General features: G+C 38.8%; 1 protein-coding gene across 8 annotated transcripts in view; it reads right to left on the reverse strand.

Moving 5' to 3' along the window:
- The window catches only part of LOC115209688 (DENN domain-containing protein 5B), a 224355-nt gene that overhangs the window by 137369 nt on the left and 70990 nt on the right, over window positions 1-15996 (reverse strand). For all 8 annotated transcript variants that reach the window (XM_029778171.2, XM_036500860.1, XM_036500859.1 and 5 more), the window contains exons 3-4: window positions 3503-4037; window positions 2518-2643 (exon numbers count right to left, since the gene is read on the reverse strand). In XM_029778171.2, coding sequence (XP_029634031.1) covers window positions 2518-2643; window positions 3503-4037 — 661 coding nt within the window. The remainder of the gene's footprint in view (window positions 1-2517; window positions 2644-3502; window positions 4038-15996) is intronic.

Raw genomic sequence — 15996 nt, forward strand, 5'->3', positions numbered from 1 at the left:
TTTGTGTGGTACTAAGTGTTTTCTATAACGAAAATCTCTGGATCTCATCTGGTGGCTAAATACAAGCACAGTTAACACTAAGAATGTACAGAAAATAGACTCCATCAAATGCCAGTGAGGAAAACATAGAAGTAGTTGATAGCTTCCATTACCTAGGTGACCAAAGCAGTAGCAGAAGTGGATGCTACTAGAATAAGAATAGGTTGGGCAAAGTTCAGAGAGCTCCTACCTGTGTTGGTAACAAAGGTCTCTTCCTCAGAGTGAAAGGCAAATTGTAGGATGCCTGTGTGCAAACAGTCATGACACACAGCAGTGAAACATGGGCCTTGACTGCCGAGGACATGCGTAGGCTTGAAAGAAATAAAACCAGTATGCTTCACTGGATGTTCAATGTCAGTGTAGTCATGTCAGTGTCTTGAGAGAAAAGTTGGGCATAAGAGGCATCAAATGTGGTGTGGAAGAGAGATGGCTGCACTGGTATGGTCACGTGATATGTATGGATAAGAACAGCTGTATGATGAAGTGCTGATCTCTAATAGCGAAGGGAACCTGTGGAAGTGGTAGACCCAGGAAATCATGGGATGAGGTAGTGAAGCATGTCTTCAAAAGTTGGGCCTCACAGAAGCAATGTCTAGTGACCGAGACCTTTGGCAATATGCCATGCTTGAGAAGACACATCAAGCCAAGTGAGATTGTAGTTGTGGCTGATGCTAGTGTCACATAGCTAGCATCTGTGCTGGTGGCATGCAAAATACACCCTACAAATGTTGGGTGATATGCTGTGCATATGAAGACCCATGAAGCCAAGTGAAATCATAGTTGTGGCCAATCTCAGTGTTGTGTAACTGGCATGTAAAAAGCACCTTTTGAACGTTGGGCCTCATGGAGGCAGTGACAAGTGACCGAGACCTTTGGTGGTATACCATGCTTGAGAAGACTTGTCCATCCAAGTGAAACTGTAGTCATGGCCGATGCTGGTGTTACAGAACTGGCATGTAAAAAGTACCCACTACACTCTTAGAGTGGTTGGTGTTAGCAAGGGCATCGAATAATGCAGTGAATGGAACTCATCTTTGTGCCTTCTGTTTGTTGATTTTGAAGAAGCTTTCGATAGCTTTCACTGAGATACACTTTGAAAGATTCTGAGACACTATGGTTTCCCATCAAATTAGTCAACATGGCACCTGTGCAGGTGGCACGTAAAAAGCACCCACTACACTAACGGAGTGGTTGGCGTTAGGAAGGGCATCCAGCTGTAGAAACACTGCCAGATCAGACTGGAGCCTGGTGCAGCCTTCTGGCTTCCCAGATCCCCGGTCGAACCGTCCAACTCATGCTAGCATGGAGAACGGACGTTAAACGATGATGATGATGATGACTCATTTATTGTATGAAAACTTTGAATGTCAAGTTATACACTACAACAAACTAACAGATATATTCAAAATCAAAACCAGAGTCAAACAAGGATGCACATTATCACTAATCTTATTTTCATTGGCAGTGAATTGGTTTAATGCAAAGAATGGTAGAAGAATATAAACAAGGTATAGAATGAAACACAACACAAGTAGAAGATTTAGATTATGGAGATGACATTTGGTTGTTCTCATACAAGCCTCAAGTAGAAGATTTAGATTATGGAGATGACATTTGGTTGTTCTCATACAAGCCTCAAAATTTACAAGACAAATCTAAAAGACTTTGTCAAATAGCCAAAAGCATAGGTCTCAAAATCAGAGAGAAGAAAATGTACTCTCTTTGTAAAAATATAACAGATGCTGACCATGTGACTTTGAACAAGAAACCAATCACAAATGTTGATGAATTTAACTATCTAGGCACCAAAATAACAATGGATGGAGACTGCCTTCATGAAATAAATACAAGAATCCAAAGCCAACCAATCATTTGGTATTTTAAACTCAAAATAGAAATCATCAATACTCAGCAAGAGCACCAAAATACGATTTTACAAAAGTAACATACTTCACATCCTCCTCTATGGATGTGGATGCTGGAAAACAATGAAAAGTATTGAAAAGAAATTGGAAGTGTTTCAAAATAGATGTTTACAAAAAATGTTGACGGTCTACTGGCCGAATATGATCTTGAATGGCCAACTACACACCAAGGCTAATGTGAAACCAATAAGAAAAAATATTGAAGCAAGATGGAAATAGCTGGGTTGAGTTTGTCGCTATAAACCAAACTCAATTGTCAGGATCGCTTTGCAATGGGTTCCACAGGGCAAAAGAAGATGGTAGCTGACGAAAGGAAACGTGGTGGAGAGCAATAACAAAAGATCTTCAAAGCAGATGGTTAACAATGAAACAAGCTGTCAAGGATGCTTTCAGTGTTAGAAAGTGGAATGATCTTGCTGTCACCTCAAGTGCCATAAGGCACAACGAGAACCAAATGAATGAATGACACACACGCACATACCAATTATTTATATTAGTATTAAGTTCAATGAAACTATCAGGATTTTTTGGAATAATAAATAAATATACATACCTGAAGAATAAAAGAGGACTTGATGTTCAAGTAAGATACTGCGGAATATCCTCAAAATATTTCGAGAATCCAATAATTGAAAGATTTCCCAGAGAGAAAAGTCAAATAATGGTAATTCATTCATGCCTGAAACAATGGAAGAGTCACAGTATTAAGATCTTCAACATCAATTTGTAAAACACGGTCATAAAAAGAAAATCCCATGCAACCCATGCCAGCATGGAAAAGTAGACATAAAACAATAATAAACACACATGCACATTTTGATTAACAAACAAGGAAATAGTACTCAATATAATAGAGTTTATTTATTCATTCAAAGGGAAGCCACAGTTTCAAATAAACGAGTGTGTATGTATACACATATACATGTGTATACATATATATATGTATACATATATATATGGATGTGGTGCTGATGAAACAGTAATAATTCTTGAAATATGCATATACACTCATTACCTACTTTTTCATAGGTGCAGGAGTAGGTGTGTGATAAGTTTTCTTCCCCACCACATGGTTCTCAGTTCAGTCCTACTGTATAACACCTTGGGCAAATGTCTTCTACTATAACTTTGGGTTAACCAAAGCATTGTGAACAGATTTGGTATATGGAAACTGAAAGAAGCCTGTCATGTGTGTGTGTTTCTGTTTCTGTCCCCCACCACTGCTAGACAACTTGTGCTGGTATATTTACATCTCTGTAACCTAGTAATTTGACAAAAGAAACTGATAGAATATGTAGTAGGCTTTAAAAAATATAAGTACTGGTGTCGATTGACCCAACTAAGATTCCTCAAGGCAGTGCACCAGCATGGCCATAGTCTAATGATTGAAACAAGTAAAAGATGAAAAATAAAAGTTATATATATATATATATATATATATGTATATACACATACAAGCATACATTACACGCATATATACATATATGTGTGTGTATATGTATGCACACGTGAAACAAAAGCAATATCTAATAACTTACCAGGTCTTTGACAAAAGATTGGTAATGAGGTGCCAAAAAATTTCATACTCCGGCCAGGTGGTGGTAATGGTACTTCATACAGAACATTATAGACATAACATTCCAGAGGTAGTTTCCTTTCCTTTTGGTTACTCACAGCATCATGTAGTTGTTTGAGAAATTGGCGGGTGGCTGAGACAAATGGAAGCTGTGATATTAATGCAATTCCTTTAGTGACATAAAGTTTGTCATTGTTTATATCATAGATGGTGTGTGGTCGAGGCCGAGACTTTCGCATTGTCATGGGACTTTGATCAAAAGCAGATTCCAGTTCAGGATAAAGTGTACGTGACTGGTCGTTACTCAACTCGGCATGATGCATTGCCTGCAATGTTTGCATTGCAGCACATATCTGTTCATTCTCAACCTCTTCGTAAAACACATACACAGCTCCATATGTTCGTGAACCATCCTCTTTAGTGATCATAAAAGAATGAAAGTGAGGAGATTTCAGTTGACTTTGAGTCCGGAATGATAAACCCTTGGGAAGGCAAAGCTGAAAGAAATGAAATATCTTATAAGCAGAGCTAAAAAAAAACACAAATTCACAAAAATGCCATCAAATCATCATCATTAAACACCCATTGTCCATGCATGGTGTGACCAAAGCTGGCAAACTGGAAAGCTGCACCAGACTCCAGTTTGATTTAACATGGTTTCTATGGCTGGATGCCCTTCTTAACACCAACCACTTTATAGCATGTACTGGGTGTTTTATGTGACATTGCACAGATGCTTTTAAGTTATGTTGCATGGATGCTTTTACATGGAGTCACATGGGTGCTTTTACCTGGCACTGTATGGGTGCTGTTACATGGCACCACCACAAGCGCTTTTTATGTTGCACTGGCACAGGACTCTTGCAGGTACCAAAGTAAATTATAATTACAAGAACAAAAACCAATTATATCATTTTAAGAAAATGTTTATAACATGTATAGAGAGAAGAAGAGAGAGATAAGTGAAAGAATGGAAGAATGGTTAAGAAACTTGCTTCCCAACCACTCAGTTCCAGGTTCAGTCCCAATGTGTTGTACCTTGGGCAAGTGTCTTCAACTAAAGCCCCAGTCCTTGTGAGTGGATTTAGTCAACAGAACCTGAAAGAAACTTTGTGTGTGTGAGTGTGAGAGCGAGAGAGAGAGAGTTGGTGTCTCCTTGTGTCACTGTCATACAACATGTATCTTTTGTTTCCAACCTTCCATGAAGCTATGTCCAGCCATGTGGAAATATAACCTTACTTGGATACAGGTGAGGGTTAGTGACAGAAACGGTATCTAGCCACAGAAAGTCTGCCTCAAACTTCATCTAAAGAGTGGATATTAAAATAATGATGTTGAAGGCTTGTTTCAAATCAATTTCCTTTTGAAGAAAGAGCAATAAACATCAAGATTACTTTATTCTTAAATCTCATTTATTAATTAACGTCCTCGTTATCAGATTTCTATTGAAATACTCTACCTCTGTCTCACTGTTTAAAATAATGAAGAATTTACTAAAATAACATTGTCAGTATTAAGCCGGAACATGAGAAATTTTGATTGAACATTTGTATTTAGGTCACTTTAAAAACAAGAAATTTGTATCTTAGAACCAGGGGAGATCTTGAGTAGGGAGATATTTAAAACATAAATTTATCAATTATTTATGCTTAGGAAACATTAAACAGGAGAAAGAAAAAAATTTTTTATATTTTCTTCAATTTTAGGTGGAATAACTAAAAAGTTTAGTTGCAGACCAGAAAAAAATAAGGTTGATACAAATATATTTTGTGTGTGTGTATATATATAACCATGTATAATTTTCTTACCTTTTTTCAAAGCTAGAAGCAAAAACTAAAATCTTTTATATCATTCATATTATTATTTTTGCAAATCACAAATAAGCTTTTCTTTGTATTTTATGCATCATCATCTAATATGTTGGCAAACTCCATATTAATGTTCATACAAAAAATGTAGATATTTACTATTAAAATTTGAAATATGCTAAGATTCAACTGGGAATTTCACAAGCTGGCAAATGAAAACTGCATTGAAATATTTTAGATTTTTATCATCACTTAATGCAAAAAAAGAGTGCAGAATTTGAAATAGAAAATTTTTATTAAGAGATGAAGCTAATTAATATTAAGAATGTGGCTATGGCAGTGAGCAGGCAGAATCATTAGCATGCAATAGAAAATACTTAGTGACATTCAGGGTCGATAAAATAAGTAACAGTTGACCATTGGGGTCGGTGTAATTGACTTCCTCCCTTGAAATTAATGTATCTGATGGAAAATACCTCAGGGAAGAGTGTTTGGCATACTAAATATACATGTAGTTAGGTCTCACTTACATACTTTAGGGAGTTGAGCAACTCAGCTGAGATGAGCCAAGAGACTATCTCAGCACAAGTACAAAAATCCCTCTAGAGAGTGTTTAAAGACTTAAAAAAAAAAAAAAAGCAAGCAGATACTCTAATACGATCAGTCACTAGAAATTTCTGGGCAATAATCCAAAGTACACATTTACATACATATACTTACAGGATTTACCCTTAATTCTTTATTTGAAAAGGAAATATTCCTTCTATCACATCACCAAATAGTCTGCTATCTTCCAAGTCACTAAGAAACAAGGTCATTGCAAATAAAATAGACACAAGAGTGCCATGTACACATCAGTAAAGGGTAAAGACCCCGTTCAGTCATGAATGACCATGGGATTGCATCTAGAAAGTTACCCTCCGAGGCACGAGTCCAAGTAAGGTTGTTTATAGAAGACCTGCAGTCGCCCATGCATACCAGCCTCCCCTCCCCATGCCACCAATGTTATCCAAGGGAAAGGCAAAGGGGCCGATACAGCTTGGCACCACTGACATTGCAACTCATTTCTACAGATGAGTGAACTGGAGCAATGTGAACTAAAGTGTCTTGCTCAAGAAAACAACACACATCCCAGTTGGGGAACGAAAAAAATAAAAACCACTAACCAACTCATGCTAGCATGGAAAGCAGACGTTAAACGATGATGATGATGATTCTCAATAAGGTTATTTCCAGAGTTCTTTCTAATGTTAATAATCTGAAAATAATCTAGTTAGACACACTACTGTAATACAAATCATTTCATAACATGTGTTACTCCTTTTATGTATTTTAGTAATCATTCCCCACTTATTTCTTTTCCTTCAGCAAAAATGTAATTTTTGCTTTGTTGGTATCCTATTCACATCACACCCACCAGATTTCTAGTTACAAGATTATATCATATGTGAAAGATACTGCTCATATTAATTTAATCTTTTCATCACAATTTCCATTGAATTAGCATTTTGAACCTTCTTTCCTGGATTAAACCAGAAAAGAGGCAGCATCCTGAATTTGCAAACTGGTGAGACTTGTCTAATATGTTTACATTCTGCTTGCAGGGATAGAATTCCAGGGTGTGGTCTTAGTGCATGAGTCAAAAGGTTGACACAAACAGGAGAGATGGGTGTACTGTCAAATGGGCCTGGAATGGGTTCGTACACAAGATACAGCATTCTTCAATTTCTACCACTGAATTCTTTCTCAACATGAAGGAAACAGAATATTCTAATTATATTATTTTATCAAAACCTAATATCCTAAGTCTAGACTTCTATGCTCTCAAATCATTACTTTTATCTCTTTTCAACAGAAAGCATTTTAAGGTTATAAATCTTCCAAATTCCTTAACTCTTCGGCATTTAAACCAGCCATAACTGGACTGAATATTCTACCCTTTTTATGTTCAAACTGACACTTCTCACACCTACCCTACAATATCATTTTAACCCTTTAGTGTTCTGATTATTGTATCAAACATAATGCTTACTGATTCACATTGATTTGAATTAATCATGCATTATCTCATATCTTCAAGATCTTGATGGTGTAATTACCTAATGTAGAATAACATTGTAGGGTAGGTGTGAGAGCCTGGATCTGGTCAGTATGAACATAAAATAGATTAAATATTTTGGCCGGATATACTAAATACTAAAGGGTTAAGGACAAACAGTGACATCCTCCAAATCTCTATGAAATACTGCAGGATTAATTCAAAACAATGTGAATATATAAACATTACATTTGACAGAGTAATCTAAATGCTAAAGGGTTTTTAGATTTCCCCTGATTGCTGTGTTCTCCCATTGCCTTAATTTCCTCTTCCACTAACTTTAATCATGTCTTCTGAATCTTCCTCTACTTCCTTCTACGTTCATATCCCAAACTCCTTTCATCCAGTTACCTTCATCCGGTTTCAAGCACATGAACCAGTGATTTCATCACATTTCTCTTCATATCATTCATCACTAGCTCGACTTCTACTACATAAGCTTGGAAATTTGACAGAAGTTAAAGTTGAAAGTTTTGCTGTTAGAATGGTGTGTGTAGGAAGATTCTTGTTAAGTCATCATGTACATTATCTGTATTAGGTCTGTGAGCAGTGGGCTGGTTTAATGCAGTGGTTTGAATCTGTGATATGATTTAGAAAGAGGGATGGATGGATTAATAATGTCAAGGATTAGCCTTCCAAGAATTTTTGAGGATGTGTATAGGAGAATGATGGATATGAATAATATTACTTCACTTTAGAATTGTTATAATTTTGTTCAGTTCCCAGTGTATGGAAATTCAACAGTAGTATTGGTATTAGCTGTAGATGTTGGTGATTGAAGTGTTCCCTCAGGCCTTAGGTGTTGGTGATTCTATTTGGCACCAAGTCCTTTGAATTTTTATATATCCCAGACGATTCTGAGATATTTCTAGGTTCTTATTTTTCACTTTGTTCCCTTGTTTTCTTTGTACAGTTTCCAATAGTTGATTTTAGAAAAATATCTCATAGAGCATTTGTTTGATGTTGCTGTATGAAGATGGTGCTACTACTACTACTACTACTACTACTGTTAATTAGCCTATGAATTGTGTTGTACCCTATTTGTGTCAGATTTCTGGGTGGTTGGAGTGTGTGTTTATTTTTGTTGTTTCTTCCTTTAGTTGGCTAATGCTGAATTATATTTCAGCTGTGTGTTATTTTGGTGCATAGAGTTTTGAGATCATCTCTGGTTTTTACAAGATTGGTTATTTCTAGTACATGATTGTTTCTTCTTATATTTTTACATTACCTTATGGTTTTTGTCTTTTTGCACAGCAATATTTATGTCAGTAATTGCAGGAGTGTCAAATTCTGGAAACCTCAACATCACTACATGAGGAACTTGTTTTAGTGCTTTATTTTCTTCTGTAGTTTGTGAGGAAAGAGTCACAGTTATATAGCCAAATTGTCTGAGACGATGGGAAAAAATGCTCAGACTGTTAACTCCATCTTTTTCCTCTTTGGTTTGTTTGTTTGTTGGTTTTTGCACCAAATATTTGGAACAGTTTTAGTCTGTCCATTGTCAGGGATTCATTTATCATGTATCTGTATAACATTCAAAAGTCTGATCCCAGCCCTAAAATATGCACAAACTTATATGGCACCAGAGGCTAAACAAAGCACAACATTGTGGTTACAGGAAAAAAAATACATCTCTATCTTTTACTGATTTCAGTCACTGGACTGTGGCCACATTGGGACATTGACTTGAATGGTTTAGGCAAACAGATTGACCCCACTGCTAACATATTACGTCTGGTATATACCCTGTTTCTTTTGCTGAACTGTTATGTTACAGGGACATAAACAAACCAACACTAGTCAAGCAATGGTAAGAGAGCAACAACACACACACAATGGACTTCCACAGTTTCTGTCAACCAAATTCACTCACAAGGCATTGGTGCCATGCAATGAGAATGAGCCCAAAAGCATGTAGTTGCAAAGCAAACTTCTTAGCCACGCAGCCATGCCTACAACTATCACCTATGTACATAAGTATATGTATGTACACACACACACAACAAAAAAGATAAAGTTAACAACACAAAATAAATTTTTCCATCAATATTAGAATTACATTGCAGACATTGAGAGCAGAAATTACATTAAATTCAAAGTAGTGTCACATCATCATCATTTAACAAGTGCTTTCCATGCTGGCATGGGTTGGATGGTTTGACTGAGGACTGGCAAGCCAGGAGGCTGCACCAGGCTCCAATCAGATCTGGCAAAGTTTCTACTGCTCGATGCCCTTCCTAACACCAACCACTCTGAGAGTGTAGTGGGTGCTCTTTACATACCACTGACACAGGGGCTAGTCAGGTGGCACTGGCATCAACCTTGCTTGAATAGTGCTCTTTATGTGCCACCAGCATGGGAACCAGACAAGCAGCACCGGCACTGACCCTGCTTGAATGGTGCTTTTTATGTGTCACCGGCAGAGGTGCCAGTCAGACGGCACTGACATCGGCCACAACTACAATTTCGCTTGACTCAACAAGCCTTCTCAAGCACAGCATATTGCCTGACGATTGAAGGCTACTTTTATTATAATGTCACATTTACTATAATGATGAATAAAATTATTTATAGAGAGAGAATAACATTGTTCTCCTCTTGAATAGTTGTTTCAATAGGAAAGTAAAAGAGATAATCATTGGGAATGCTTATCTTGAATTGAGGCCATTATGAATCTATTTCCTATTGTTCTGACAATACTCTCAATTATAAAACCATTAAAACAACAATTGATATAAAACTGGCACAGAAAGAATATTACACAGGGAATTCAAAGAGAGATGCTAAATACAATAACTAATACATTTTATATTGCAAAGTTTGTTATAAAAGATGCTCTGCACTCACAGAAAAGTTCCTTCTGGACGGAATATATAAACACAAGAGGAAGAAATGAAAATAATCAAGATTCTTTGGAACAAATGGAACTACCTTATTAGGGTAGATCTTTTTTTTCTAAACAGTATTTTATATGTTAATTTGTTTCTTAAATAGGATTTAATAAATTATATTTCAAGGAACCCTTGTACTTTTTGCTGCTTTTTAAAGAATTCCTCCAAAACTAAAGGTAATAAAAATCAAACCAGAAATTCTATCAAGACATCAAATTCTGAGACGTATACTTCTCTTCCTTTATGAAAAGATACTTAAAAGACTAATTCATATTACTCTTTTCCTCTACTGAATTCCACCTCACACCTGTTTGTGTGTGTCTGTCACACTCTGACACAAGATCACCTCCTCCAATGACCCCCTCCCTTCACAAAGATTCTTTGCCATTGTTGGTGTCACATAAAAAGTATTCAGTCAACACTGTAAAGTGCTTGGCATTTGGATGGGCATCCATCTGTAAAAACCATGCTAAAACTGACCTCACCTGCGCTGGTGCTACACAAAAAGCACTCAGTCCACTCTACGAGGTGGTTGATGTTAAGAAAGGCAACCGCAAAAACTGTGCCAAAACTAACACAATAGTCTGGTATAGTCTTTTGCCTGGCCAACTCCTGTCAAACAGTCCAACCCATGCCAGCATGGGAGGCAGACGTTTTATGATAATGATGATATTTTCTGAATTCTAAGCTAATCATTTTACTTCTCTACAATAAATATTAGATGACTTTGACATGCAAACACACACACACACACACACACACAAAATCAAACATTACTCCAATCACAAGTGACACCTGTAAAAGTATTATACCATTTCCTGCAAGCTACTTACCAAATGAACATTTTTGAAATCCAGGAATCAATGCACTGACAAGTCAGCTGTAATGTAAAACTCCAAATAATTTCCCTTTCCAAACAGAAACCCACAAGCATCTGTCTTGCTGTTCACCCTTCACACACACACTACAGCAGGTTAACACTGATCATATCATAATCACATTATCTTATAACACAATAAATACATCTATACTTCACATACACTAGTCTCCAACAAAACAGCTTAATCTTACCACTTTACTTCACATAAGCAGAACTAAATAACACTATATCTAAAATCAAATTCTTGGTATTACATAAGTAATATTTAGACACAAGCCAGAGAGTAATCTTATCACATACATGAACAAAACAACTTCAAACATACACTGGAATAATAATTTAACCAAAATAATTTTTTTTTAAATATGGTATCAATTTAGAAGAAAAAAACTAAGTCAATCATCACAAAGCTAGTTTTACTTAGGTTCCTAATCCCCATCACAAATGATAGATTTGTCAAAACAAAGCTCTTTATATCATAACCTCATGATTTTTGTACTACAAACCCAAAAACTTGATTTCAAAGACCAAGAGGTGACATTTCACATCCATACGACTTTATGATTAAGAACTAGGATGAGATAAATATAGATTTGGTGGAGATGTAATTGTTCAGATGAATGCTTCCTATATTCTCCTGGTTATTTAATGTCAACTTTTCCGGGCATGCATGGCTTAGACAGAACTGAAGTTCATTTTCTACAGCCAGATACTCATCCTGTTGCCAACCTGTCTTCAAGAAAAGTAATGTTTCCTCATGGCCAAACAGGCTTTTCATGGAAGACTGAAAATAAATGTTGCTTGTATAACAGTGATGCTCATTTACAATCATCACACGATGTCAAGACAAGGGTGCATGCAAACACACAGAAAAATTTTAGTCTCCATTTACCAAATTCACTCACAAGGCTGCACAGTGGGACTGAACCTGAGATCACATCATTAGGGAGTAAGTTTCTCAATCACTGAAGTTCTACACATTCCTAAGATCTGTGTACTACTGATGGCAAAGTATCATTAACCCTAAACCCCTATACTGGGATACAAACCATCAATGACAACTACAGAGAAATAACAGCAACTGTACTACTGTGGTTCAGTCCATTTTGCCTGCCTCCTTCACTGCAGCTGACACCAGAATCTACAGACATACACAAAACAGAATGAACTTTATAAAACATGTCTAGACTGCAAAGTCTACACCATGTATAACTAACGAATGAATATTGCATTATGCAGTATGGTCAACAGCTAGGTATATATATATATATACCTTCAACAATAGATTTATGGGTCTCACCTCGACTACCTGTCAATTGCGTGTGTGTGTGTGTATATATATATATTATATATATATATATATATATATATATATACTCCTCCCCCCACTACCCCTTCTCCTCATATGCTTTCACTGTGAAAAGACAAGCTGCTAGCGCCATAGCTCATCAACTGCCCACCGATCTTACGTTTCCTCCTGACACTGCCTCAATCCGACCATCCCCTTTTAGTACCCTCCCGCCTCGTAATATCCTACGTTTTTATTTCTTACGAACCTACACCAACCCTTCCTGCCATCGTTCCTCCTTACCCCAACCTTCCCCACTGGTTGCTCCCCTATATTACCCCGCCTCAACTGACCCACCCCCCCCCCTCCCCAACTCAACTCTAGAATATCTGTATTTCTTTCCTCTACCTAATTACGTTACTCAGTGACGATAACGAATGTCCACTGCTAACACCAGCTCCTGCCCACGGCGTGGTCAGGTTGGAAGAGAGATCAAAAGAAAATACCACGAAAACTATCACCACCACAACAACCCTCCTCTCTCAGGCGCCGAATCCCCCCCGTCCCCCCCACATCTCCTTCCCAGTTTTCAGAGTTGGCACTATCAATGTTGGTACATTGACAGGCAAGTCTAGTGAGATTGTAGAGATGCTAGAGAGAAGACAGGTTGATGTATGCTGCATACAAGAGGTAAGATGGAGAGATGCTTCGGCTAGGGTCCTCACGGGCAAGGCACTTAGGTACAAACTCTACTGGCAAGGTAACGTGGAAAGTGTAGGGGGTGTAGGCATTCTCCTTGCGGAGGAATGGGTGGATAAGGTCATAGAGGTTGTCAGGGTTTGTGATAGAGTGCTTAAGCTCAGGTTGGTCCTACAGAGTGGCACAGCTATGATTATCTCAGCCTATGCCCCACAAGCGGGACTACCAAATGATCAGAAGGACAACTTTTATGATACCCTTCTGCAGGCTACTTCAAAGACTAGTAACAAGGACCTCATCTTTGTAGGTGGAGATTTTAATGGGCATGTTGGGCGGGAATCGGGTATCTTCACTGGGGTACATGGTGGCTATGGTATTGGCACCAGAAATGATGAGGGAACTAGACTGCTGGAATTCTGTGATGCATGCAACCTTTCAATCTGCAACACTAACTTCAAGAAGCCAGTCTGCCACCTTATAACTTATCAGTCAGGAGACTCCGCTAGCCAAATAGACTTCATCCTCACCAGACAACGGGATGCAGGGTGCTCTTGAATACAAAGACCCTCCCGGGTGAAGAATGTATCCCTCAGAATAGACTAATCATCAGTGACTTTAAGCTTGAGGCCAGAAGGACTCCAAGAAACAACCAATCCAGAAAAGAAGGATTTGGAGGCTAAAGAACCCTTCGCATGGTCAGAAATTTAGGGACATACTCATCAAGAAATTTGATGAGAGGGAGGAGGAGCTTCAGACGTCAGACATAGAAGGTAGCTGGGAATTCCTACGGGACAGCTTGTTGAGTGCCACAGACCAAGTCTGTGGATGGTGCAAAGTCCCTTCCAGACCTAGAATTACGTGGTGGTGGAATAGTGCAGTAGATAAAGCCATCTGTGAAAAGAGACGGGCCTGGAAAGCCTGGAAGGATGGGGGCAGCAGGGAACTGTACCAGATAGCCAAAAGGGAGGCTGGGCGGCAGGTATACATTGCCAAAGATGTAGCAGAAAAGAAGAAGTTTGCCAATGTCCAGCGTCGCGAGGATCAAAGAGCTGAAGTATTTTGGATTGCCAGACAGTGTGTCAGAGAAAATAGCGATGTTATAGGAGAGAAATGTGTCCGCATGGATGATGGGGCACTTGCTTTTACTACTAGTGAAAAGAAAGAGGCTTGGAGAAGCCATTATGAAAGACTGCTGAATGAGGAGAATGAATGGGAGGAGGAGAGCCTGCCAAATGTTGACCCAGTAGAGGGACCAGCTACCCGAATAGACAGCTCCCTTGTAGATAAGGCAATTAAGGATATGAAACCAGGCAAAGTCCCTGGCCTATCAGGAATCACTGCTGAGATGCTTAAAACAGCTGGCTATGTGGGCTATGCCATAGTCACCCGCATTGTAAACCAGGTAGTTCACAATGGAGTCATACCCAATGACTGGTGCAGCAGCACCATAGTCAACTGCTACAAGGGTAAGGGTGATGCTCTAGATAGAAATAACTACAGAGGTATCAAACTGTTGGACCAGGTGATGAAGGTCTCAGAGAAGGTCATAACCAATCTCATTAGGGAGAGAATTTGTTTAGATGAAATGCAGTTCGGTTTTGTACCAGGTAGAAGCACCACTGATGCTATATTCCTGGTCCGACAACTGCAGGAGAAGTACCTAGCTAAAGATAAACCCCTCTACATAGCTTTTGTAGACTTGGAGAAAGCCTTTGACAGGGTTCCCCGTTCCCTTATCTGGTGGTCGATGCGGAAACTGGAGATTGAAGAATGGCTAATAAGGGCTGTACAGGCTCTATACAGAGAGGCTGTCAGCAAGGTTAGGATTGGCAACGAATATAGTGAAGAATTCCGGGTAGAAGTAGGTGTGCACCAGGGCTCAGCCCTCAGTCCCCTTTTATTCATCATAGTCCTTCGGGCAATAACAGAGGAATTCAAAACGGGATGCCCCTGGGAGCTCCTCTATGCCGATGACCTAGCTCTCATAGCAGAATCACTACCGGAACTAGAAGAGAAATTTCGGGTGTGGAAGCAAGGGTTGGAATCAAAGGGCCTTAGAATAAATGTAGCAAAGACCAAAGTATTAGTAAGCAGCAAGAGGTACTCAGCACACATCCCCTCGGGTAGGTGGCCCTGCTCAACCTGTAGGAAAGGTACAGGTAGAAACTCCATAAGATGCACCCAATGTAAGTTATGGACACATAAGAGGTGCAGCAACATTAAAGGGAAATTAACAGATAAGATAGCTTTCATGTGCGGCAGATGCACAGGGACAATAGACACAACAGACACTCAGAAAACAGATTCCATCACACTCCAGGGAGAGAAACTAGAAGTAGTTGATAGTTTCCGCTACCTGGGAGACCAAGTTAGTAGCGGAGGTGGATGCACAGAGAGTATCACCACTAGAATACGAATAGCCTGGGCAAAGTTCAGAAAGCTCCTACCCCTACTGGCAACAAAAGGTCTCTCCCTCAGAGCAAAAGGTAGATTGTATGATGCATGTGTGCGAACTGCCATGCTTCACGGTAATGAAACATGGGCTGTGACTGCAGAAGACATGCGTAGACTTGAAAGAAATGAAGCTAGCATGATCCGCTGGATGTGTAGTGTCAGTGTGCACGCAAAACAGAGTGTAAGTATCCTGAGAGAAATGCTGGATATAAGAAGCATCAGATGTGGTGTGCAAGAGCGACGCTTGCGATGGTATGGTCATGTGCTGCGGATGGATGAAGAGAGATGTGTGAAGAAGTGCCACTCCCAAACAGTTGAAGGTATCAGGGGGAGAGGTA

The sequence above is a fragment of the Octopus sinensis genome, linkage group LG3 (genome assembly GCF_006345805.1).
Source record: "Octopus sinensis linkage group LG3, ASM634580v1, whole genome shotgun sequence".
NCBI classification, from domain to species: Eukaryota; Metazoa; Mollusca; class Cephalopoda; order Octopoda; family Octopodidae; genus Octopus; species Octopus sinensis.